At 48.5% G+C, this 26,219-nt stretch overlaps 1 protein-coding gene across 1 annotated transcript in view; it reads left to right on the top strand.

Moving 5' to 3' along the window:
* The first annotated feature begins 6,002 nt into the window (after positions 1 to 6,002).
* The window catches only part of LOC138740873 (phosphofurin acidic cluster sorting protein 1-like), a 51,097-nt gene continuing 30,880 nt past the window's right edge, over positions 6,003 to 26,219 (top strand). Inside the window, exons 1-7 of the mRNA XM_069894120.1 lie at positions 6,003 to 6,257; positions 15,754 to 15,841; positions 17,021 to 17,110; positions 18,999 to 19,124; positions 21,381 to 21,525; positions 22,300 to 22,391; positions 22,895 to 22,990. Coding sequence (XP_069750221.1) covers positions 6,157 to 6,257; positions 15,754 to 15,841; positions 17,021 to 17,110; positions 18,999 to 19,124; positions 21,381 to 21,525; positions 22,300 to 22,391; positions 22,895 to 22,990 — 738 coding nt within the window. The 5' untranslated portion in view covers positions 6,003 to 6,156. The remainder of the gene's footprint in view (positions 6,258 to 15,753; positions 15,842 to 17,020; positions 17,111 to 18,998; positions 19,125 to 21,380; positions 21,526 to 22,299; positions 22,392 to 22,894; positions 22,991 to 26,219) is intronic.

A 26,219-nucleotide genomic window follows, 5' to 3' on the forward strand; every position in this document is an offset into this window, starting at 1 on the left:
GCTTAAATAGAATCATTCAGGGCCTTCGATGTGGAATGAGATGGAAATTCGTGGGAGTCAAGTAATTTATCAGGGTGGGGAAAGGGGCTGGTGGTACAGGCAAACCAGACCTCATGAAGGGGTCAGCAGTGGAGAGGGTCAACATCTCTGAAGATCCGTCCTGGGGGAGCAATCACTAGGAAGGCTTCGTGAGGAGATTGGGTACGTCACTGAAACTTCTACAGGGGAGAGCATTCTGGCCGGTCCCATCACTGCCTTGTACCGAGGCACCCGACTCCCAGGACAAGCGGGGTGGGGTCGTGAATTCGGCCTGCGATGTCACGGGCACCAGACTCCATCAGGGGCTTCGACACAAGGCAGGACCTTGAGAAAGCAGCCTCTCGCCTCATGGACCCCCACTACCTGGCCCGTGTGCTCTTTGCTCTGCTACCATCGGGGACGGGGTGCAGGGGGCCTGAAGACGAGCACAGGGACGGCTCCCCCTCCGCCAGCAGATTCCAGTACGCAGACACGACCTCGCCTTCTTTCTGCACTGATTTATTGACTTTTTAAACCATGACTTGTAGTGGATTCCGCCCCCCCCCCACCCCCCTTCAACGACAAATGTCGTGACACCTCAGGGTTGGGCGGGATGTGCTCTGACAATGAATCTGAGCTTTAGTGATAAAAAAGGGGTCTCCCGTACCGTTGCACAAATTCTGCTGGGTTTGCACCAGCCACGAAAACTCTCCTGGAGAGAGTCAACGCACAGGGCGTGCGGCCTGGCCCTGCTCTCTCGGCCAGAGGTAGTTTGCTGGAAGCCACAGTCGAGCTAATCTTGAAACACAGGGAATTCAAACCAGCAGCCAGGCAGGAGTGAGATGCTGCGATATTTCACTGCCAAATCCAGCAATTATTCTCAAAATGACTGACCGCCTTCTCTGTACCGAGGTAAAACGTAGAACACCACTGCACAGAACAGGCCCTTTGCCCCACCATATCATGCCACCCCATTTAAACCTACTAATAAAAACCTTCCCTACTTTACAACCCTCTATTTACCATGTGCCTGTCAAATGTGCGGATAGATGTTCCTCTAGACCAGTCAGTCTCAGCGGGGGGGGGGGGTGGGGGGGGCAGCTTCAGCACATTTAAGTAAAATCCTTGTTTTCTTTGCACCTCATGTAACATAATTTGTTTATGTCGTGGGGAGGAGAGAGGTCCGGAAGAAACCAAAACTTGGCTGCTTCACGGGGAAGGGGGTCCCAAAACTTTGAGCAGAGTCTTGGGGTGGGGGTCACAGCCAAAAACACAAAGGTTTTTTTTATTTTTTTATTTTTCACACTGAACCATATCAACCATAATACATACAAACATTTCCCTCTTAAATATACACAGTGGCATTTTCTCCCCTTTTTTCCCCCCTACCTTCCCTCCCCTCTTCCCACCCCCCTCCAAAACCAATAAACATTCAACATATACAATACATTAAAACCATTAAACAATGTCATCACGTAATGAATAAATACAAGAAAAATGTGTCATCTACTTTTACACACTGGATCTGGTAATTTATTTAATACCTGATTTAGATCTTCCCAAAACTTTTCCACTTTCTCACATGCCCAAATTGCATGTACTGTTGTTCCCGTTTCCTTCTTACAGCAAAAACATCTATCTGATACTGTTGGGTCCCATTTATTTAACTTTTGGGGCATGATATATAGCCTGTGTAACCAACTATATTGTTTCATGCGTAACCTTGTGTTTATTATATTCTTCATAGTTCCAGAACATAACTTTTCCCATGTTTCATTTTTTATCTTTATGTTTCAATCTTTTTCCCACTTTTGTTTGGGTTTACAGCTTATTTCATCATTTTCCTTCTCTTGCAGCTTGATGTATATGTTTGTTATAAATCTTTTAATTATCATTGTGTCTGTAATCACATATTCAAAGCTGCTTCCTTCTGGTAATCTCAGTCTGTTTCCCAATTTGTCCTTTAAATAAGCTTTCAGTTGATGATATGGAAACATTGAACCATGAGTTATTCCATATTTGTACTTCAACTATTCAAATGATAATAAATTATTTGCTAAAAACACAAGGTTGAGACTGGCTGGTCGAGGCTCTCCCTGTCTGCAAACAGTCTGTTGGTCTGAGTTCCTCCAGCCCATGCCCCCAACATCTGCAGAATCTGTTTACCTTCACTTTGGTACTCACTCTCTCTCTCTTTCACTCTCTCTTTTTCACTCTCTCTCTCTTTCACTCAGTCTCTCTCATTCATTCATTCTCTCTCCCCTCTCAGTCTCTCTCTCTCTCTCTCTCTCCCTCACTCATTCTCTCTCTCACTCATACCCTCTCACTCATTCTCTCCCTCCCTCTCTCTCTTTCACAGTCTCTCTCTCTCCCTCCCTCTATCTCTCTCCCTCCTCTCCCTCTCTCTTTTTCACACCTCTGTCTCTCTCTCTTTCACTGTCTCTCTCGCTCTGTTTCCATGTCTCTCTCTCTCTGCCCCTCCCTCTTTCTGTCTCTCCCTTTGACCAGCTCTCTATGTGTCTCTTTTTTCTCACTCTCTCTCTGTCTCTCTCCGTTTCTATATCTCTCTCTTTCTCTCTGTCTATCTATCTCTCTTTTTCTCCCTCTCTCCATCTCGCTCCATTATTTTTCTGGTTAAATATTTATTTTATTGCATTTCCATCTGAAGGTCTTTCCTTCCCTGTTCTCTAATTTCCCCCTCTGTACCTCTCCTTCCATTTACTCTCTCCCTCCCTCTCTCTCTGTTTCCCCCCCCCCCCTCTCTGAACCCCACTCCCTCCTAATGTGGGAGTTTGTGCTGAGTAATTCACAGACTGTAGGAGCAGGTTGAACCTGACAAGAATTTGATCTCCTCTTCTACAAAATGACATCATGTTTTCAGCGCAGTGAGAGAAGTTCACACCATGCCTTTGGTTCAGATTAAAATGAACCGTTGGAAGGTTTTTGACTGGTTTTCACTCCATTTCCCAGAAGATGATTCTTGCTGGGGGGATGGGTCCCACACTCACTGACCCTCATTGGGGATGACAGGTCCCACAAACTGATCCTCACTGGGGGGGATGGGTCCCACACACAGAGACCCTCAATGGGGGGACGGGTCCCACACACACCAACCCTGACTGGGGGGACAGGTCCCACAAACTGACCCTCACTGGGGGAGATGGGTCCCACACACACTAACCCTCATTGGGGGATGGGTTCCACACACACTGACCCTCACTGTGGGGGGGTGGGGTTGGAAACAGGTTCGATACCCACTGACTCTTATTGGGGGGACGGGTCCCACACACTGACCCACCCCTGTCTGTTCGTTGAGAAATTCATTGTGTGTACCTGATCATAGAACCATACATTACAGCACAGAAACAGACCCCTTTGGCCCTTCTAATCTGTGCTGAACCATTTTTTTTGCCTTGTCCCACTGACCTGCACCCAATCAATATCCCTCCATACCCCTCCCATCCATGTACCTGTCTAAATTCTTCTTGAAAGTTAACATTGAACTCACATTCACCCCTTCAGCTGGCAGCTTGTTTCAATCCCCACCACCCTCTCTGTGAAAAAGTTCCCCCTAAACTTTTCCTTTTCACCCTTAACCCACGTCCTCTGGTTTGTATCTCACCCACCCTCAGTGGGAAAAGCCGACCACCATTTACTCTCTGTCCAAAATACCTCAATCAATTCTCCCCTCATTCTTCTACACTCCAGGGAATAGAGTCCGTGTCTGTTTAACCTTTCCCTGTAACTCAGTTCCTGACGTCTAGGCAACATCCTAATAAATCTTCTCTGCCCTCTTTCTATCTGATTGACCTATTTCCTATAGTTTGGTGACCAAAACTGCACACAATTCTCCAAATTTGGCCTCACCAATGTCTTGTACAACTTTACCATAACATCCCAACTCCTGTACTCAATACTTTGATTTATGAAAGCCAATGTGCCAAAAGATCTCTCTACAACCCTGACTACAGGTGATGTCACTTTCAGGGAATTATGTATCAGTATTCCCAGATCCTTCTGTTCTACCGTGCTCCTCAGTGCCCGACCGTTCACCATGTATGTCCTTTCTTGCTTTGTCCTTCCAAAATGCAACATCTCACACTTATCTGCATTAAACTCCATCGACCATTTTCCAGCCCCTTTTTCCAGCTGCTCCAGATCCCTCTGCAAGCTTCGAAAACTTCCCTTGCTGTCCACAACCCCTCCAATCTTAGTTCATCTGCAAACTTGCTGATCCAATAAACCACATTTTTTCTTTGTTTAAATCTAATATTTACAGAACTGTAATGTATAGAAATTTTGCACGATGTTCTGCCATTTCCACAAAACAACACATTTCAGGATAATAAACCTGCTTCTGATTTTATTAAAACCTCTGTCACTTCTCCTCTTGGCCACTGGCAGAGAAAAAACCGCAGGATTCAGAGAGGAATGGGACTGATGGGGTTACATTGGTAATGCAATCCCTCTCTGTTATAATAAAGTAATCTGAGATATGGGGTGTGAAGCCCTGGGGTGGCAAGGCTTCAAAAGCTCAACAGTTGATGTTAACAGTGGCAACGAGGAAGTGGGCAGGAAGGAGATCAGTCAGCTCGGTGGGTGTTGTCACGACCACAACCTTGCGTTCAATGTCAGCAAAACCAAGGGGATGATTGTGGAGGGAGTCAGGGGAACACGGCCCAGTCCTCATCGAGGGGCTCAGTAGTGGAGAGGGTCAAGACCTTCAAATCCCTGGGTGTCACCATCTCTGAGGATCTGCCCTGGACCCTCCATGTTGATGCAGTCATGAAGAAGACTCACCAGTGGCTAGACTTTGTGATGTTTCTGAGGAAGTTCGATATGTTACTGAAAACTCTCTTAAACATCTCCAGGTGGTACTGTGGGAAGAATTCTGGCTGGTTGCTTCACTGCCTGGGTACAGTGGCACCAACTCTCAAGACTAGAATAAACTCCAGAGGGTTGTTAATTCAACCTGCGACATCATGGGCACCAGACTTCACCCCATTGAGGACATAGACATGAGGCGGGGTCTTAAGAAAGCAGCCTCTATCCTCAAAGACCTCACCACCCAGGCTGTGCCCTCTTCACTCTGCTCCCATTGGGGAAAAGGTCCAGGAGCCTGAAAACGAGCACCCAGCGGTACAAGAACAGCTTCTTCCCATCTGCCATCAGATTCCTGAATTGGCAACGACCTCCAGACATGGCCTCACTTTCTCTCTTTCTTTAAAAAAAATCATAGAACATAAAACAGCCCAGTACAGGTCCTTCAGCCCTCAATGTTTTGCCGATCTATATATTCCAACCAAAAAAACCCTCCCTACCCCATAACCCTCTATTTTTCTTCCATCCATGGGCCTGCCTAAGAGTCTTTTAAATGCCCCACAATGTTCCACCCTTCACCACCACCCCTGGCAAGGGATTCCAGGCATGTCTGAGCTTGTTTGGTGTAATTGTGTGTGTGAGTATGTGCATGCATACAGACCTATGTGAGCCTGCATGCTAAATGTTTGTGCAGCCCTGTATGAAGCTGCATGCCACGTGTATGCACACCATGTGTGTATGTGTGTGTGTATGTGAGAGAGAGAGAGACTGCACACTGTGTGTACACAGCCCTGTTTGAACTGGTTGATTCTGTGTGTACACTGCCTGGTGTGAGTCTGTGCACACTGTGTATGCAGCCCTGTCAGCCTGTGTGCTTGCAGCACCCTGTCAGGCTGTGTGCATGCAGCCCCCTGTCAGGCTGTGTGCCCCCTGTCAGGCTGTGTGTATGCAGCACCCCTGTCAGCCTGTGCATGCCACACCCCTGTCAGCCTGTGTGCATGCCGCACCCCTGTCAGCCTGTGTGCACGCCCCACCCCTGTCAGTCTGTGTGCACGCAGCCCCCTGTCAGCCTGCGTGCATACCACACCCCTGTCAGCCTGCGTGCATACCACACCCCTATCTGCCTTTGTGCACGCCGCACCCCTGTCAGCCTGTGTGCATGCAGCTTGCAATCGGACAGCCCTGGTGCACATAGCCCCCTGAGCCCGTGCCCGCGCCCCGCCGGCCCGTGCGCGCCCTCGGGCCGTGCACGCTCCCCGCCGCACGTTTCCGCTTCCTCCAGCGCCTGGACGAAGCCGCCGTCCGGCCTCGGCCCCCATGGCCGAGAAGCCGCATCGCTCGGCGGCCGCCCGGCCCGTCCACATGAACCTGTTCGCCACTTGGGACATCGACCGCTCCTCGCCCAGCTGCGTGCCCAGGTAGGACGGCGGGGCCGCGCCGCTCGTCCCCGCGGGTCGCGTTCCCTCTCTCCGAGGAGTGTGCTCCCTTCGTCCCTCCGGGGTGCGCTCCCTCATTCCCCCTGCTCTCCTGGAGGGTGAGCTCCCTCATTCCCCCTTCCCTCCAGGGATGAGCTCCCTCACTCCCTTCTGCGGGTCGCTCCCTCCCTCCATTCCCCGCTCTATTCACCCCTTCCCCTCCCCTCCACCATTCCTCTCGTCTCTGCCCCTGCTTCCCTCTCTCTCCGTCCCTGTCTCACTCCCTCTTTGTCTCTGTCACTCTCCTTGTTCATCTCCCTCTCTCTCTCACTCCCTCATTCTGTCTCTCTCACTCTCTCTCCGTCCGTCTGTCTCCCTCTCTCTCTGTCGCTTTTTCTCTCCGTCCCTGTTCACCTCTCTCTCACAGTCTGTCTGTCTCTATTTCTTTCGTCTCACTCTGTCCACCTCTCTCTCTCTGCTCATCTCTCACTCCCTCAATCTGTCCTCTCACACTCTCTCCCTGTCTCCCTTTTTCTGTCTCTGTTTCTCCCTCTCCCCATCTCTCTGTCTCCCTCTCTCCATCCATCTGTCAGCCTTCATCTCTTTCTCTGTTCGTCTCACTCTCTCTCAGTCTGTCTGTCTCTGTCCCTATTTCTTTCGTCTCACTCTCTCTCCGTCCATCTGTCTTCCTGTTTCTTTCTGTTTGTCCCACTCTCTCTCTTTCTCTCTGTCCGACTCTCTCTTTCTGCATCCCTCCGTCCATATCTCTCTCTGTTGTCTCTCTCTTCCTCCCTCCCTCTTGCTATATTCCTTGTTTCTTTTGTATTTCCATCAAGCTTTCTCTCTTATCTGTCTTTATGATTATCTTTTTTGTTGCCTCCCCATCCCCCCTCTCCCCGTTCCCCCCTCTCCCCGTTCCCCCCGCTCCCCGTTCCCCCCGCTCCCCGTTCCCCCCGCTCCCCGTTCCCCCCGCTCCCCCCTCCCCCCGCTCCCCCCTCCCCCCCTCCCCCCTCCCCCCCCTCCCCCCTCCCCCCCTCCCCCCTCCCCCCCCTCCCCCCTCCCCCCGCTCCCCCCTCCCCCCGCTCCCCCCTCCCCCCGCTCCCCCCTCCCCCCGCTCCCCCCTCCCCCCGCTCCCCCCTCCCCCCGCTCCCCCCTCCCTCCGCTCCCGCTCCCCCTCCCCCCGCTCCCCCTCCCCCCGCTCCCCCTCCCCCCGCTCCCCCCTCTCCCCGCTCCCCCCTCTCCCCGTCCCCCTCTCTCATCTCCGAGGGTATAGAAATGTCCCCCTCTCGGAAGGGGTTAAACCTCTGGAGGTCCCTGCCCCAGGGGGCGTGGACACTATATTATTGGTTAAAGTGGAGATGAAAAATTGTGTGCAGTTTTGGTCATTGAACTACAGGAAAGATAAGAGACCCTTAGACAGGCACATGGATGGAAGAAAAATAGAGGGTTACGGGGTAGGGAGGGTTTAGTACTTTGTTGAAGGAATTTATGGGTCAGCACAACATCGAGGGCCGAAGGGCCTGTACTGTTCTGTCTCTATGGGTAGAGATCGGAGGGACTGGGCTGGTTTTCCCTACAGTGAAGAAAGCTGACCCCTGTGTGTAAAATTTATTTATCACAAAGTACCTGGAAGGGTGAGAAAGGTTCTTCGCCAAGCAGTCCAGCAGGTTATTGTGAATATTTACGCAGCTGGGAAAAGAGTTTACAGAGTTACAATGACAAGGAAGATCAGTTAGTTCCAAGTCGGGGCGGCTCTGGGAGCACTGTGGGAGGGGTTCGTTTAGGAGCCTGATGGCTGCAAGGGAGAAGACCGTTGGCTCAGGCTTCCGCATTCTTGAGCGTGAGAGGGGAGGTGGGGGTGTTGGTGTTCAACGGGTCCTTTGGTGTGTTGGCCGCCATTCCCGGACAGCGGCGTGAGTTGGAGGCGGTGCAAGGGGAGGGAGGTATCCCCACTGCTCCTTCCATCTCACACTGTGACGCGGCTGTGCCTGTCTGCTCCAGGTGGAGCATGCATCTCTGCAGGACTCATCAAGGGGCAGGGAGGACACCGTCAATGGGCTTGTTTTCGGGCTGTAACGCTCTCCCTCATAGTGAAGTCCCTGCTCTCTTGCCTGAACTCTACCTCCTGTGGACGCTGCGAGACCGGCTGAGGTCTCTTCAGCATCTACAATCACAGTGTCTGCAGGCTTTTTCACTCCAGCAGCTATAAAGCCCGTCCACGCTAAAACGACCTGCCCTTTCTGGGTCTTAATCTGGTAAATAACTAATCTAAGTTGACACCAGCTTCTAAATTCCTCCTTTATTTAAATAATTGCCCTTAATTTCCAGACGCTGTGGTGGGATTTGAGCTTGTAATCTGGATTTTAAGTCCAGGATAATTATCGTCTGCCTAATTGATCCCTGACCCTCTCGCTGATAATCAGATCAGACAGTGTATATTAGGGAGGGGGGGGGGAAGTGTTTGTTAAAATCAACCCCTTCTCCCTGAGAGCTGACAAATTCGGAGCCACTTTGCCCCTCGAGGCTGATGTTCCTTTCAGCATGCTCGTGTCAGACCCAGATGTAACTTCCATGTCCCATCCACACCCAGTTATACTGGGTGAATTTTTTTTCTCCCTCACCCCCCACCCCCAAAAGGTTTGCTTCCTGAAAGAAAAAATACTTGGGGGGAGATTATGCCAGACGACTTCCAGCTGGGCACAGAGATTGTTTCAGATTGTTTCCGTCACGTAGGAAGTTGGAGAAACGATAACTTTGATGGAATGAAGCAGGTTTAATTACATAATGATGCTGAGTTCAACCAACCAAAAAATGTTTTGCTGCTGATTTTCGTTTGTACTCGGCATCTGATGCCTCTCATGTCAGTGTCCAACAATAGTTGGCCAACACTGATGGATTTTAGTTGCCCCGATCACAATGTCCCGGTGAAACCTTTCACCGTGTTTGTCACTGATGGCACCGAGATCAGCCGGGAAGGAATCCGAGGACGAATTTTTGATGACGCGTTGGGGCGTGTCGATTTTCACCTTGTACATTTATTTATTTTCCTTGACTTTTTTTTGCCAGTTGCTTGAGGCTGCTGGTAGCTCGAATTCTGGATAATGGGGGTAATACCCTGTACACAATGTGCCAAGCAAGAGTCCTTAAAAGAGTTTGTCGTTGAGGAGTCTGATGATGGAGGGGGAGCAGCTGTTCCTGAACCTCGTGGCGCAATCCTCGTGGCCCCCTAGACCTCTTTCCTGACGGCAGCAGTGAGAACAGAGTGTGTGTTGGGTGGGGTGGGTCCTTGATGATCGCTGCTGCTCTCTGATGGCAGCGTTCCCTGCAGACTTTTTTTTTGTGGAAGAAAAATACATTTATTAGAATGCCTTTAAGGACTTAGGCTCTCTTTATGCCAATTAGAATAGTTTAGTCAAAATATACCAACATTTCCAGCAGTCTAACATGCAATTAACTTTCAAAAGTTAACTTCTGAGGAAATGTACCAGTGACTGCCTCATTGATAAATCCCCAGTCTCAAACCAGCTTTCTATCTCGTGAAGAATTTCTGCAAAATTGAGGGAAGTTTATCAAATCTTAGAACCATAGAACCACAGAAAACAGGCCTTCTAGTCTATGCTGACCGTTATTCCACTAGTCACACTGCCCTGCTCCCATTCCATATCCCTCCAGGCCTCTCCCATCCATGTATCATCCAATTGATTCTTAAAACTTAAGATCAAGCCTGCATTCACCACATCAGATGGCAGCTCGTTCCAAACTTCCACCACTCTCTGAGTGAAGAACTTTCCCCTAATGTTCCTCCAAATCTTTCTCCTTTCAACTTAAAACTATCACCTATTGTATTTGTTTCCCCCAATCTAAGTGGAAAAGCTTACTTGCATCCACACTGTCTATACCACTCATAATTTTGTAAACCTCTATCAAATCTCCCCTCATTTTTCTTCGCTCCAAGGAATAAAGTCCTAACCTGTTTAATCTTTCCCTATAACTCAACTCCTGAAGATTCGTCAACTTCCTAGTAAATCTTCTCTGCACTCTTTCAGTCTTATTGATATCCTTCCTATAGTTAGGCGACCAGAACTGCACACAATATTTCCAAATTTGGCCTCACCAATGTCTTAAACAACTTCAGCATAACATCCCAACTCCTATACTCAATACTTTGATTTTTTTTTTGTTTATTTTTTATTTTTCACACCATAAATCACATTAGCCATGATATACACTATTTCTTTTTCACACATATACAGTGACTTTTTCTCCCCCCCCCCCCCTTTCCTCCCAAACCACCCCCCCACCCCCCCCCCCCTCATCCATTTTAGGTATACAATCTAGGTTGCATTAAGCCAGTCAGACAATGTTGTCATTCAACAAAATTACACCAGAAATTCTACTGAGTCCATTCTTTTCTTTCCTTCTCCTTCCATCAACTTAGGTAATGTTTGTCCCCGGTAGGTTTCCGCTATTTTATTTAATGTAAGGCTCCTATACTTGTTCGAATATTTCAATATTATTTCTTAACCTATATGTTATTTTTTCTAATGGAATACATTTATTCATTTAAATTTAGTAGTTTCTTCCTTTTAATTTGGTTATGTATTCCATTAATATTTAAAGACATATAGTTCAGCGTAGCCCTTTTATATTTTGTTTATCTTCTCTTTCCGTTTTTCCATCATTACCTTTCCTCCTTTTCCATTTCTGTTTTCTTATTTTCAACTCTTTATAAGACAACATTCCTACAACATCCAACATTTTCCTTATTCTCCTATTTCTATCTTATTTATCCCCAATCTCCCCTTCACCTCCTGAGTTGTCCTTTATCCCTTGTCGGACAACCACATCTCCCCTCTCCATTTGGATTTGCGAATCCACTCGCAAGCGTCAACTGATTTTGCAGTGACCGCTATTTCCCCCCACCCCGCCTCCCCCAGAAAAGATTTCACTTTTCATATGTCACAAAGGTCACTCTTTTAATTCCCTCCTTATTCTCTCTATTCCATTACCTTCCCTTATTAATTCTTGTCTATACTATCTATATTTTCCTCTAAGTACAGATACATTCACGTATGCTCATTGTCTCTATTCACTCTTATACCTCTTTACCCGCATACATATCAATCGTGATCATTTTTACTCTCATTACCCGTCTTCATCCCTCAGTCTATTTTTGTCTTTACCCACATACATATCAATCGTGATCATTTTAACTCTCATTACCCGTCTTCCTCCCTCAGTCTATTTTTGTAATTATTCTGCAAATTTTCGTGCTTCTTCTGGATCCGAGAATAGTCTGTTTTGTTGTCCTGGAATAAATATTTTCAATACCGCTGGATGCTTTAGTATAAATTTATACCCTTTCTTCCATAAAATCGCCTTTGCTGTATTGAACTCTTTTCTCTTCTTTAGGAGTTCAAAACTTATATCTGGATAAATGAAGATTTTTTGCCCTTTATACTCCAGTGGTTTGTTGCCCTCTCTTACTTTTTCCATTGTCTTCTCCAGTACCTTTTTCTTGTAGTATATCTTAGGAATTTTACTACAATAGATCTTGGTTTTTGTTGTGGTTGTGGTTTAGAGGCCAATACTCTATGTGCCCTTTCTATTTCCATTTCTTGCTGTAGTTCTGGACATCCTAGGGTCTTAGGGATCCAATCTTTTATAAACTCTCTCATATTCTTGCCTTCTTCATCTTCCTTAAGGCCCACTATCTTTTTTTTTTTTTTAAATTTTTTTATTTTTCACACCATCAATCACATTAGCCATGATATACACTATTTCTTTTCACACATATACAGTGACTTTTTCTCCCCCCCCCCCTTTCCTCCCAAACCACCCCCCCACCCCCCCCTCTCATCCATTTTAGGTATACAATCTAGGTTGCATTAATCCAGTCAGACAATGTTGTCATTCAACAAAATTACACCAGAAATTCTACTGAGTCCATTCTTTTCTTTCCTTCTCCTTCCATCAACTTAGGTAATGTTTGTCCCCGGTAGGTTTTCGCTATTGTATTTGATGTAAGGCTCCTATACTTGTTCGAATATTTCAATATTATTTCTTAACCAATATGTTATTTTTTTCTAATGGAATACATTTATTCATTTAAATTTGGTAGTTTCTTCCTTTTAATTTGGTTATGTATTCCATTAATATTTAAAGACATATAGTTCAGCGTAGCCCTTTTATATTTTGTTTATCTTCTCTTTCCGTTTTTCCATCATTACCTTTCCTCCTTTTCCATTTCTGTTTTCTTATTTTCAACTCTTCATAAGACAACATTCCTACAACATCTAACATTTTCCTTATTCTCCTATTTCTATCTTATTTATCCCCAATCTCCCCTTCACCTCCTGAGTTGTCCTTTATCCCTTGTCGGACAACCACATCTCCCCTCTCCATTTGGATTTGCGAATCCACTCGCAAGCGTCAACTGATTGTGCAGTGACCGCTATTTCCCCCCACCCCGCCTCCCCCAGAAAAGATTTCACTTTTCATATGTCACAAAGGTCCCTCTTTTAATTCCCTCCTTATTCTCTCTATTCCATTACCTTCCCTTATTAATTCTTGTCTATACTATCTATATTTTCCTCTAAGTACAGATACATTCATGTATGCTCATTGTCTCTATTCACTCTTATACCTCTTTACCTGCATACATATCAATCGTGATCATTTTTACTCTCATTACCCGTCTTCATCCCTCAGTCTATTTTTGTCTTTACCCACATACATATCAGTCGTGATCATTTTAACTCTCATTACCCGTCTTCCTCCCTCAGTCTATTTTTGTAATTGTTCTGCAAATTTTCGTGCTTCTTCTGGATCCGAGAATAGTCTGTTTTGCTGTCCTGGAATAAATATTTTCAATACCGCTGGATGCTTTAGTATAAATTTATACCCTTTCTTCCATAAAATCGCCTTTGCTGTATTGAACTCTTTTCTCTTCTTTAGGAGTTCAAAACTTATATCTGGATAAATGAAGATTTTTTGCCCTTTATACTCCAGTGGTTTGTTGCCCTCTTTTACTTTTTCCATTGTCTTCTCCAGTACCTTTTCTCTTGTAGTATATCTTAGGAATTTTACTACAATAGATCTTGGTTTTTGTTGTGGTTGTGGTTTAGAGGCCAATACTCTATGTGCCCTTTCTATTTCCATTTCATGCTGTAGTTCTGGACATCCTAGGGTCTTAGGGATCCACTCTTTTATAAACTCCCTCATATTCTTGCCTTCTTCATCTTCCTTAAGGCCCACTATCTTTATGTTATTTCTTCTGTTATGGTTTTCCATTGTATCTATTTTTTGAGCTAGTAGTTCTTGTGTCTCTTTAGTTTTTTTATTAGATTTCTCCAATTTCTTTTTTAAGTCTTCTACCTCCATTTCTGCTGCTACTGCCCGCTCTTCCATCTTGTCCATTTTTTTTCCCATTTCTGTTAAGGTCATCTCCATTTTAATTATTTTCTCCTCTGTGTTGTTTATTCTTTTTCTTAAATCCTTAAATTCCTGTGTTTGCCATTCTTTAAATGATTCCATGTATCCTCTAATAAGAGCAAGTATATCCTTTACCTTGCCTCTCTTTTCTTCTTCTATTTCACCATACTCTTCCTCTTCTTCTTCCTCTGGGTTGACCATCTGTTGTTTCTTTGTTGCCCTTTCCTCCTCTTCTATCTTGTTTCTATTGTCTTCTGTGGTCTCTTCTTGCTGCAGGTGTTCTGCAGCTGTCGTTGCCGGCTGTGGAGATCGACTCCCCAGCTGGTCCCCCCCTCCCGTCGGTGTGTTTTTTTTCATTCGCATCGCGCATGCGCGAAACTTCGCGCATGCGCGGTTGCGCACTTTTGTTCGGCTCTGCGAGCCATTTTTGTAGTCCATTATTTACCGACCTGAGGGAGCGGGTTTCTCTCTCCGCAGCGGGCCTCTTCGGACAGGTAAGGCCTTCACCTTTTTCCTCCTTTGTCTTCTCTTCCTCTCTTCTTACCGTTGCTTTCGACTTTTCTTTTTTTGTCGCCATCTTCTTTCCACCTTTATACTCACTTTTCTGTAACTTTTATTTCTGTGCCTTTGTGTTTTCTCTTGTTTTTCCCGACTTTTCTGGAGAGGGCTGGAGTTCACCGTCCGGCCACTACTCCATCACGTGACTCCTCCAAGGCCCACTATCTTTATGTTATTTCTTCTGTTATGGTTTTCCATTGTATCTATTTTTTGAGCTAGTAGTTCTTGTGTCTCTTTAGTTTTTTTATTAGATTTCTCCAATTTCTTTTTTAAGTCTTCTACCTCCATTTCTGCTGCTGCTGCCCGCTCTTCCATCTTGTCCATTTTCTTTCCCATTTCTGTTAAGGTCATCTCCATTTTATTTATTTTCTCTTCTGTGTTGTTTATTCTTTTTCTTAAATCCTTAAATTCCTGTGTTTGCCATTCTTTAAATGACTCCATGTATCCTTTAATAAGAGCAAGTATATCCTTTACCTTGCCTTTCTTTTCTTCTTCTATTTCACTGTACTCTTCCTCTTCCTCTTCTTCTTCCTCTGGGTTGACCATCTGTTGTTTCTTTGGTGCCCTTTCCTCCTCTTCTTTCTTGTTTCTATTGTCTTCTGTGGTCTCTTCTTGCTGCAGGTGTTCTGCAGCTGTCGTTGCCGGCTGTGGAGATCGACTCCCCAGCTGGTCCCCCCTCCCGTCGGTGTGTTTTTTTTCATTCGCATCGCGCATGCGCGGTTGCGCACTTTTACTCGGCTCTGCGAGCCATTTTTGTAGTCCATTATTTACCGACCTGAGGGAGCGGGTTTCTCTCTCCGCAGCGGGCCTCTTCGGACAGGTAAGGCCTTCACCTTTTTCCTCCTTTGTCTTCTCTTCCTCTCTTCTTACCGTTGCTTTCGATTTTTCTTTTTTTGTCGCCATCTTCTTTCCACCTTTATACTCACTTTTCTGTAACTTTTATTTCTGTGCCTTTGTGTTTTCCTTTGTTTTTCCCGACTTTTCTGGAGAGGGCTGGAGTTCACCGTCCAGGCCACTACTCCATCACGTGACTCCTTCCTGCAGACGTTCTTGATGGTGTTGGAGGGTTTTGCCTGTGATGTCCTGGGCTGCGTCCACTACCTTTAACAGGGCTTTACGTTTGGGGGGTATTGGTGCCTGTGATGCAACCAGTCAGCGCACTTTCCATCACACATGCAGAAATTTGCCAGGGTTTCCGATGTCACACCAAACCTCCACAAACTCCTTAGGAAGTTGAGGCGCTGATGGGCTTTCTTCACGATGTGTTGGGCCCAGGAAAGATCCTCCAAGATAGTGAACTCCCCAGGAATTTAAATTTTCCCACCCTCTCCACCTCTGATCCCCCTCCCCCCAATGGATAGTACACCTCTGGTTTCTCCTCAATCTGCTCCGTGATCTTGGTGACGTTAAGTGTGAGTGCACGATTCAGCCAGGTGTTCACTCTCCCCCCTCCCCCTCCCGTACGCTGACTTATGGCACCTCCCTCTCCCCCTTTTTGTACACGCAGGTTATTCAGCTTGACCCTGAAGAAGCTCTTGGTCCTCAAGGAGTTGGATAAGGATCTGAGTTCGGTGGTGATCGCTGTCAAACTGCAGGTGAGATGGGGGTCCGCTCTCTGCTCAGATCGGGTGGGGCCACAGGACTGTAGATAGAGGAGGCCATACAGCCCTTTTTTTTAAATTTTTTTATTTTTCACACCATAAACCACATTGACCAAGATACATACATTTTCCTTTTCAAATATATACAGTGTCAATTTCTCCCCCCCTCCCTCCTCCCCATCCCACCCTCCCTACCTCCCCCCCCCATTCATTTAAAGTACAAAACCTAAGATGCATTAAACCAGTCAAACAATGTTATCATTCAATAAACGGAGGCCATACAGCCCTTTGAGAAAGGGCAATCCCTCTCCCACTAAGGTCTCTGCTCACTTTACCTTCTCACCCTGCGCCAAAGAAATTGACCCCGTGCGCACCTTTGGGACATGGGAGCGAAACCCACAGGGAAAGCATGCAAACTCCACACAGGCAGCGCCGGGGGTGGGGGCAGGGATTGAACTTGCTTCTCCACCATCTGTGCCACCACTTTCTCACAAGTATGGGGGTTGAATATCATCCTGTGGCCCTGTTGGGGGGATGGGAAACAATCTACCAGAGGCAAATAGTGGTGGTCACCGAGGCTGGCCCCTTGGTTCTGAGAGCGATGGTGACTGGGAACTTGTTCATTAGACGAGGGGATTGGTTCCATTGAGGCTCCCGGATGGTTTGTTGCCTTCCAGGTGTCAGGGAAGCCTCTGATCAAGTTCGCAGCATTCTGGAGGGGAGGGTGGGCAGCCAGATGTCGCGGTCCACGTGGGGACCAGAAGGCTTCCCAATCGTATTGGAGGTTCAGACCTGGAGCTTGGGCGCGGCCAGACTGAATGGGAGTCTGCGCAGGGCGAATCCACGGACACTCGGCTCTCCTTGCCCGGTTCCCAGGAGCCCTCCTCCAGCGCCCTGTGTGGGTCTATCGACTTTGCGTTGCCAGCAGGCCCCTGTGGTTTGAGGGGATAAACGCCCCGCAGTTGATCCCGGCATTATTCCGCCAACAGGTGACCGAGCCAGTAGGGAGTTGGAGAATGTAGGAGGCCCTTCGGGGGTGGGGGGGGGGGAGCCGGGACGACCTATACCAGGCAGGTTTGTGTGGTCGGCTGAGTTCAGTGCTGGTTCTCTACTCCATCTTCCCCCACCCACACTGATTTTATCCCCCCCCCCCCCCCCCCCCCTGGTTTGCAGGGCTCCAAGCGAGTGCTTCGATCGAATGAGATTCCGATCCCAGCCTGCAGTATGACAGAAACCGACCTGCAACTGACCTTCTCCCTTCAGGTAACCACAGCTTCCTTCCCCCTCACCCCCCTCCCACCCCCCGCGTCAACTCGAGTGGGCGAAAATGGAGGGCAGCCCCATGTTAACCCGCTGCTCAGCGGTTCCCCTGTGGGGGAGGGGGTGATGGGCGGATGGCATGCCAGAGCTTGGCTACACAAAAGCTTGCACAGTCCAGGTGGGGAGGGATGTGGAGAGAGGAAAGGGGTAAGGGGATGGAGTGGGGAGGTGGATGGGGAAGAAGCGAGGGGGTTTGGGAGGAGGGTTGGAAAAGGAGGTGAGGAGAGGGGGAAGGAGGTGGAGGAGAGAGGAGAGGTGGGGGAATGGGAGGTGTGAGGGAGGGGGTGGTGGTGGGGGAACGGGTTGGCTGATCCAACAACCTGGCTTTCTCCCCATAACCTGGCTAATCAAGAACCTATTGATCTCTCCCTTAAATACACCCAATGACCCAGCCCCCACAACCGCCTGGGGCAACAAATTCCACAGATTCACCACCCTCTGGCTGAAGAAATCCCTCCGAGTCTCTGCTCTGAGAGGATGCCCTTCAATCCTAAAGTTCTGCCCTCTTATCCTGGACTCTCTCACCGTGGGGAACAACCTTTCCACATCGACTGTCCACATGTTTCAACATTAGAAATGTTTCTCATTCTCCTAATTCCGAGTCCAGGCCAACAGCCGTCAAAAGCTCCTCGTATGATAAACCTATCATTCCCGGAATCATCCTCTGAACCCTCTCCTACGTCAGCCCATCCTTTCTCAAACGAGGAGCCCAGAACTGCTCCCAATTCTCCCCGTGAGGCCTCACCAGGGCCTGATAAAGCCTCAACATCCCATCTCTGTCCTTAGATTCTATTCCGGTTGTAACGAACGCCAGCATCTCATTTGCCTTCTTCACCCCCGACGTTTCCCTCCAGCCTGTCCTCCACGAGGATCCCGGCTCCCCTCGCACCTGGGAATTTTCGATTTTTTTCCCCATGTATAAAACCATTTGCCTGGTTATTTTTTCTACTGAAGTGCACAACCATCCTCTCTCCTACGTTATATTTCATCTGCCACGTTTCCGTCCCTTTCTCAAGATTCAAGGTTCCTTTACTGTCATGTCAGAAAGACAGTGCAATATTGTGCAGAATTTATTTCTGTACGGCGCACAGATTTGTCATCGGCATTCTGGTTCTGATACCTGGTTATCCCTCCAGCCAGCTTGAGGCAGTCTCCAGGGGCCTGGCGCAGGTCTCCCGACAGCCGCCTTCAGCAGCCTGACGCGAATTCCTCGACCTCCGTCGCCAGTGGCCTTCGTGGGTCCCTCGCCTCAAGCCGCCAGGAGCCCTACCGCCTGCGCACATTCCTTCAGCTTCAGAGGCCCTCTCGCTGGTCGCTGTCCCGTGCATGGGTCGTCTGCTTCTCCTTTTCTTTTTTTTTTTTTTTTTCTGCTTCTCCTTTTCAAACCGGGGGTGTTCTCCCTGTTTTCTGGTGCCCTGTGCCAGTTCCTCCACTCCCTCTCGAGGCCACTGCCAAACACAGGCGCCGGCACCTTGGACCCAGATCCCGAGGTTGTGGGATATTAAATTAAACCACTGTCGGCTCTGTTAATGGACCGTTTAACACCTGCGCAGAGCCGACGGCTGTTGGACTGGGCGGGCAGACCCTGTAGGAGAGCGCTGTCTCTCCTCTGCCCGCTCTCCTGGATCTGCACCAGCTGCCGTTCGCCGCCGTATTCCCACCTGCCCAAGTCCTCCCGCCACCTCCCTGCGTCCTCGTCGCTGCCTGCACTTCCACCTGACTTCGTTTTCCTGTCCTCCAGGGGAGGGGGGGGGACACGGGACGGAGGTGATAGCCGTGGGTGAGCGATGGGTGAGACGGGGACTAATGGCGTCTCCCTCCCGTCCTGCAGTACCCCCACTTCCTGAAGCGGGATGCCAACAAGCTGCAGATTATGCTGCAGCGTAGGAAGAGGTACAAGAACCGGACCATCCTGGGCTACAAGACCCTGGCCGTGGGGCTCATCAACATGGCGGAGGCAAGTACTGGAAGTCCCCGCGCCCCCCCCCCCCACCCCCACCACCCTGGGAACAGGCCCTACTTGATGTGGGGCTCAGCCCTCGGACCACGCTGGTCTTTGAATGCACACTGTCGAATTGGGCTGGGTAAGTGTAGTCAAATTATTGGCAAAGCAGAGAATCCTGCATCATCTCAGGCCTCCTTAGGTGCCTGATGCTCTCTCTCACACACTATCTCACTCCCACTCACTCTCCCACTCCCACTCTAACACTTTCTCTCTCACACACGCACCTCTCTCACTCTCCTCCCCCTTTCCGTCTTTCTCTCACGCGCATCTCTCCCACTCTCTAACACTCTCTATCTCTCACACAAACTCTCACACACTCTCTCCCCTCCTCCCTCTTTCTCTCACATGCACCTCTCCCCCTCTCTCTCCCCCTCTCTCTCCCCCTCTCTCTCCCCCTCTCTCTCCCCCTCTCTCTCCCCCTCTCTCTCGCCCCCCTCTCTCTCGCCCCCCTCTCTCTCGCCCCCCTCTCTCTCGCCCCCCTCTCTCTCGCCCCCCTCTCTCTCGCCCCCCTCTCTCTCGCCCCCCTCTCTCTCGCCCCCCTCTCTCTCGCCCCCCTCTCTCTCGCCCCCCTCTCTCTCGCCCCCCTCTCTCTCGCCCCCCTCTCTCTCGCCCCCCTCTCTCTCGCCCCCCTCTCTCTCGCCCCCCTCTCTCTCGCCCCCCTCTCTCTCGCCCCCCTCTCTCTCGCCCCCCTCTCTCTCGCCCCCCTCTCTCTCGCCCCCCTCTCTCTCGCCCCCCTCTCTCTCGCCCCCCTCTCTCTCGCCCCCCTCTCTCTCGCCCCCCTCTCTCTCGCCCCCCTCTCTCTCGCCCCCCTCTCTCTCGCCCCCCTCTCTCTCGCCCCCCTCTCTCTCGCCCCCCTCTCTCTCGCCCCCCTCTCTCTCGCCCCCCTCTCTCTCGCCCCCCTCTCTCTCGCCCCCCTCTCTCTCGCCCCCCTCTCTCTCGCCCCCCTCTCTCTCGCCCCCCTCTCTCTCGCCCCCCTCTCTCTCGCCCCCCTCTCTCTCGCCCCCCTCTCTCTCGCCCCCCTCTCTCTCGCCCCCCTCTCTCTCGCCCCCCTCTCTCTCGCCCCCCTCTCTCTCGCCCCCCTCTCTCTCGCCCCCCTCTCTCTCGCCCCCCTCTCTCTCGCCCCCCTCTCTCTCGCCCCCCTCTCTCTCGCCCCCCTCTCTCTCGCCCCCCTCTCTCTCGCCCCCCTCTCTCTCGCCCCCCTCTCTCTCGCCCCCCTCTCTCTCGCCCCCCTCTCTCTCGCCCCCCTCTCTCTCGCCCCCCTCTCTCTCGCCCCCCTCTCTCTCGCCCCCCTCTCTCTCGCCCCCCTCTCTCTCGCCCCCCTCTCTCTCGCCCCCCTCTCTCTCGCCCCCCTCTCTCTCGCCCCCCTCTCTCTCGCCCCCCTCTCTCTCGCCCCCCTCTCTCTCGCCCCCCTCTCTCTCGCCCCCCTCTCTCTCGCCCCCCTCTCTCTCGCCCCCCTCTCTCTCGCCCCCCTCTCTCTCGCCCCCCTCTCTCTCGCCCCCCTCTCTCTCGCCCCCCTCTCTCTCGCCCCCCTCTCTCTCGCCCCCCTCTCTCTCGCCCCCCTCTCTCTCGCCCCCCTCTCTCTCGCCCCCCTCTCTCTCGCCCCCCTCTCTCTCGCCCCCCTCTCTCTCGCCCCCCTCTCTCTCGCCCCCCTCTCTCTCGCCCCCCTCTCTCTCGCCCCCCTCTCTCTCGCCCCCCTCTCTCTCGCCCCCCTCTCTCTCGCCCCCCTCTCTCTCGCCCCCCTCTCTCTCGCCCCCCTCTCTCTCGCCCCCCTCTCTCTCGCCCCCCTCTCTCTCGCCCCCCTCTCTCTCGCCCCCCTCTCTCTCGCCCCCCTCTCTCTCGCCCCCCTCTCTCTCGCCCCCCTCTCTCTCGCCCCCCTCTCTCTCGCCCCCCTCTCTCTCGCCCCCCTCTCTCTCGCCCCCCCTCTCTCTCACACTTTCTCACCCACCCTCACTTTGTCTTGCATTCTCTCATACTCTCTCTCAGTCACTTTCGCACTCACTCTCTCTATCTCTCTTTCTCTCTCTCCCCCCACCCCACACCAAAGCCTCTGACCCCCGCCCTTTACCCCAGGAACCCCATATGGATCAGTGACTGACCCCCCCCCCCCCACACCCCGCACTGCGCGTGCACCACGATGCCGCTGCCGACAGGTCAGCAGTGGGTTCGCCAGGATTTCCCCTCTCCCCCTGACCCGTGCTCTTTTTCCAGGTCATGCAGCACCCCAGCGAGGGAGGTCAGATCCTGGGTCTCCACAGTAACATCAAGGAGGCCTCAATCCTGGTGGCGGAAGTGAGGGTGTACTCTCTGTCCAGTCAGCCCATAGACCAGGAGGGCCCCAAACTGAAGATGTCAGGTGAGGCTGGTTCCTCTGCTGCCGACTGGAAATAGTTCAGCAGACGTAGCGCCCCTACAGACACACGATTCGGACGCACGGTTCTCGTCAATGCCCCCAGTGTACCAGCCTTCACCACCACCCCTGGCAAGGCCCACAACCCTCCGTGTAAGAAAAACTTACCCAGTTAAAGTGTCTCTTTATCCCTGCTCAGTAAGAGTCAACCTGGTCAGAGGCTTCATCTGTAAACTTGGGGGGTGGTCATTATGATGGTCAATGCAACGCTGTTACAGCGCCAGCGACCAGGGTTGGAATTTAAATCCTTAACGCTGGTGTATTCGTCAGACTGAGCCTCAAGCAGCCGGAAAACTAGCTTCTACCAAGCCCCATAGGCGCCAGATACCGGGCAGGGGTTTACGGAAGAGGGTTGTGGGTGGGAGGCAGGGAAGGATTAGCTTGTTGAGGAGGTCTATCTAGGTCAGCAGAACATTGTGGGCCGAAGGGTCCGGGCTGTGCAAGAATGTTTGCTGAAACTCTGCCCATCGACAGGAAGCGAGCTCTCGGGGGTGGGGGAGGGTGTGCTTATTCACGGCCCAGTTACTGAGCCTAGTGACGCGCTGAGAGGAACTTCCAAAAGGAAAGTGAAGTGGCGGGGAGAGGGTGAGTGAAACGAGACAAGGGCAGGACACTGGCTGGCGCAGGGTTCGTGGAGGAGAGCATGTAGGCAGGGAGGAGGGCCACGCCAGCTTGTGTGATCAGTGCCTGGGGTTGACGGAGAGGGTTTCTCTGCTGCAGATCGATCCCCAGACATCGATAATTACTCGGAGGACGAAGAGGACAGTTTCTCCTCGGAACAGGAAGTCAGCGATGACCCGATACACGGTCAGGTAATTCTTGAAAACTCCGTCTCCAAATGGTCGTGGTCCACTTATTGTGGGATACTCTGGCAGGGTTTGCTGCGCGCGTGCGCGCGCACGCACACACACACACACACACACACACACACATGCACGTGCACACACGGACACATTTGCATGCACACACAGTCACATGCATTCTCACACACACACAGACACTCACTTGCAAATATGCACTCACATTCACAGACACACACACTCGCACCACAAACGCACACATTCACAAACACACAGACATGCACACAGTTACACCTCATGCACATGAGCACATTCTTTCTCTCTCTACACCCACACCCACACCCACACCCACACCCACACCCACACCCACACCCACACCCACACCCACACCCACACTCCACCACACCCCCTCAGCCCTACTGATCCTTGGGTAACAGGGCCTAATGGTCCTCCCTGCTTGTGGAAACCATGACAGTGACTCTCACTCGCAGTGAATGCCCCGATTCTCTTGGCAGGACATTTATTTTGAAGACGAGGATGTCACCAAACGGAAGAAGCCACGGCGGAAGTTGGCAAACTCTTCCAGCATGTCCCGGGCTGGAATGAGCAACGTAAGTAGCTCCTTGAATGGTGAGCAGATGGGCCTGGGGCTTTGGGGCAGACACTCAGTGGCTCTGCATCAGGGCCACAGCCCCCTCTCTGCTGATTATCTGTGCTTTGTGGGGGGGGGGATTTTGACTGACGGACAAGAAGCTTTTGGGGTGCAGTCCGCAGATGCTGTGATTGCAGTAAAAACTTGGCCGGTCTCGCAGTATCCACAGGAGGTAAAGAAATTATCACCAACATTTCAGGCCTGAGCCCTTCCTCAGGGTAAAAAGCAAACAGGTGTCTGAATAAAGACAGGGAGCGAAAGGGGGAGGGGTCCACACCAACAAACACAAAATGTGAGTTGGATATGAGAAGGGGAAAGATGAGAACTGACTTTGGCTATGGGATAGGAGACAGAGGTAAGTGGGAGAGAGAGAGACAGGTAAGGAGACAGGGGAATGTAAATGGGAAGGGGGGCTTTAATGGAAACCGGAGAAGTCAATGTTTTTTTAAAATTTTTTTTATTTTTCATACCATAAACCACATTGACCAAGATACATACATTTTCCTTTTCAAATATATACAGTGTCATTTTCTCCCCCCCCTCCGTCCTCCCATCCCACCCTCCCTACCTCCCCCCCATTCATTTAAAGTACAGAATCTAAGATACATTAAACCAGTCAAACAATGTTGTCACTCAATAAAAATAAACAAGAAATTCCACTGAGTCAATTCTTTTAATTTCCTTCTCCTGTCATTTTAGGTGGTAGATGTCCCCGGTAGGTTTTCTCTATTGTGTTTCATGTATGGCTCCCTTATTTGTTCAAATATTGTAATGTTATTTCTTAAATCATAGGTTATTTTTTCTAATGGAATACATATATTAATTTCAATATACCATTGTTGTATTCTCAAGTTATCTTCTAATTTCCAAGTTGACATAATACATTTTTTTGCTACGGCTAGAGCTATCATGACAAATCTTTTTTGTGCACCATCCAAATCAAGTCCAAATTCTTTGTTTTTTATGTTACTTAGGAGGAAGATAATATTTGGTTTAGATCTTCCCAAAATTTTTCTACTTTCTCACATGTCCAGATTGCATGAATTGTTGTTCCCATTTCTTTTTTACATCGAAAACATCTATCAGATACTGTTGGGTCCCATTTATTTAACTTTTGAGGTGTAATGTATAGCCTGTGTATCCAGTTATATTGTATCATACGTAACCTCGTATTTATTGTATTTCTCATCATTCCAGAACATAATTTCTCCCATGTTTCCTTTTTTATCTTTATATTTAAATCTTGTTCCCATTTTTGTTTAGTTTTACCATTTGTTTCCTCATTCTCCTTTTCTTGCAGTTTAATATACATATTTGTTATAAATCTTTTGATTATCATTGTATCTGTAATCACATATTTAAAGTTACTTCCCTTTGGTAACCTCAGACTGTTTCCTAATTTGTCCTTCAAGTACGATCTCAATTGGTAATATGCCAGCACTGTATCTTGAGTTATATTGTATTTATCTTTCATTTGTTCAAAGGATAATAATCTTTTTCCTCAAAAACAATTTTCTATTCTTTTGATCCTTTTTTCTCCCATTCTCTAAAGGAAAGGTTATCTATTGTAAAAGGGAGTAACTTATTTTGCATCAATATTAGTTTTGGTAATTGGTAATTTGTTTTATTCCTTTCTACATGAATCTTTTTCCAAATATTGAGTAGATGATGTAATACTGGAGAACTTCTATGTTGTACCAATTTTTCATCCCATTTATATAATATGTGTTCAGGTATCTTTTCCCCTATTTTATCTAATTCTAATCTAGTCCAATCTGGCTTTCACCTTGTTTGATAAAAATCTGATAGGTATCTTAATTGTGCAGCTCTAAAATAATTTTTAAAGTTTGGCAGTTGTAAGCCTCCTTGTTTATACCATTCTGTTAATTTATCTAGTGCTATCCTCGGTTTCCCCCCTTTCCATAAAAATTTCCTTATTATTTTCTTTAACTCCTTGAAGAATTTCTCTGTCAAGTGTATTGGCAATGCCTGAAATAGGTATAATATCCTTGGGAAAATGTTCATTTTAATAGTTTATCCTTCCTATTAGTGTTAATGGTAAATCTTTCCAATGCACTAAATCGTCCTGTAATTTTTTCATTAGTGGATAATAATTGAGTTTATATAGATGGCCGAGATTTTTATTTATTTGTATACCCAGGTATCTTATTACTTGCATTTGCCATCTGAATGGTGATTCCTTCTTAAATTTTGAGAAATCCGCATTATTCATTGGCATTGCTTCACTTTTATTTACGTTAATCTTGTAACCCGACACTTCTCCATATTCCTTCAATTTCTTATATAATTCTTTTATTGATAGTTCTGGTTCTGTTAAGTATACTATAACATCATCTGCAAATAAACTGATTTTATATTCCTTGTCTTTTATTTTTATCCCTTTTATTTTATTTTCTGTTCTTATCAATTCTGCTAGTGGTTCTATAGCTAACGCGAACAATAAGGGTGATAGTGGGCATCCCTGCCGTGTTGACCTGCTTAAGTTAAATTGCTTTGATATATATCCATTTACTGTCACTTTCGCCAATGGCCCCTTATATAATGCTTTAATCCAATTAATATACTTCTCTGGTAAACTGAATTTTTGTAATACTTTGAATAAATAATTCCATTCTACTCTGTCAAAGGCCTTCTCTGCGTCTAAAGCAACTGCTACTGTTGGCGCTTTAGTCCCTTCTACTGCATGAATTAAGTTAATAAATTTACAAATATTGTCTGTTGTGCGTCTTTTTTTAATAAATCCAGTTTGGTCTAGATTTACCATTTTAGGTACATACTCTGCTAATCTGTTTGCTAATAGTTTACCTATTATCTTATAATCTGTGTTAAGTAATGATATTGGTCTATATGACGCTGGTGCGAGTGGATCTTTCCCTTGCTTTAGTATTACTGTAATTATTGCTGTTTTACATGAATCTGGTAAGCTTTGTGTTTTATCAATCTGGTTGATTACTTCCAGGAGGGGAGGAATTAATAAATCTTTAAATGTTTTATAGAATTCTATTAGGAATCCATCCTCTCCTGGTGTTTTATTTTTTGGTAATTTTTTTATTATCTCTTGTATTTCTACTATTTCAAATGGTTCTGTTAATTTATTTTGTTCCTCTATTTGTAATTTTGGTAGTTCAATTTTGGTTAAAAATTCATCTATTTTCCTTTCTTTCCCT

This window comes from Narcine bancroftii, chromosome 8 (assembly GCF_036971445.1).
Source record: "Narcine bancroftii isolate sNarBan1 chromosome 8, sNarBan1.hap1, whole genome shotgun sequence".
Taxonomy (NCBI): domain Eukaryota; kingdom Metazoa; phylum Chordata; class Chondrichthyes; order Torpediniformes; family Narcinidae; genus Narcine; species Narcine bancroftii.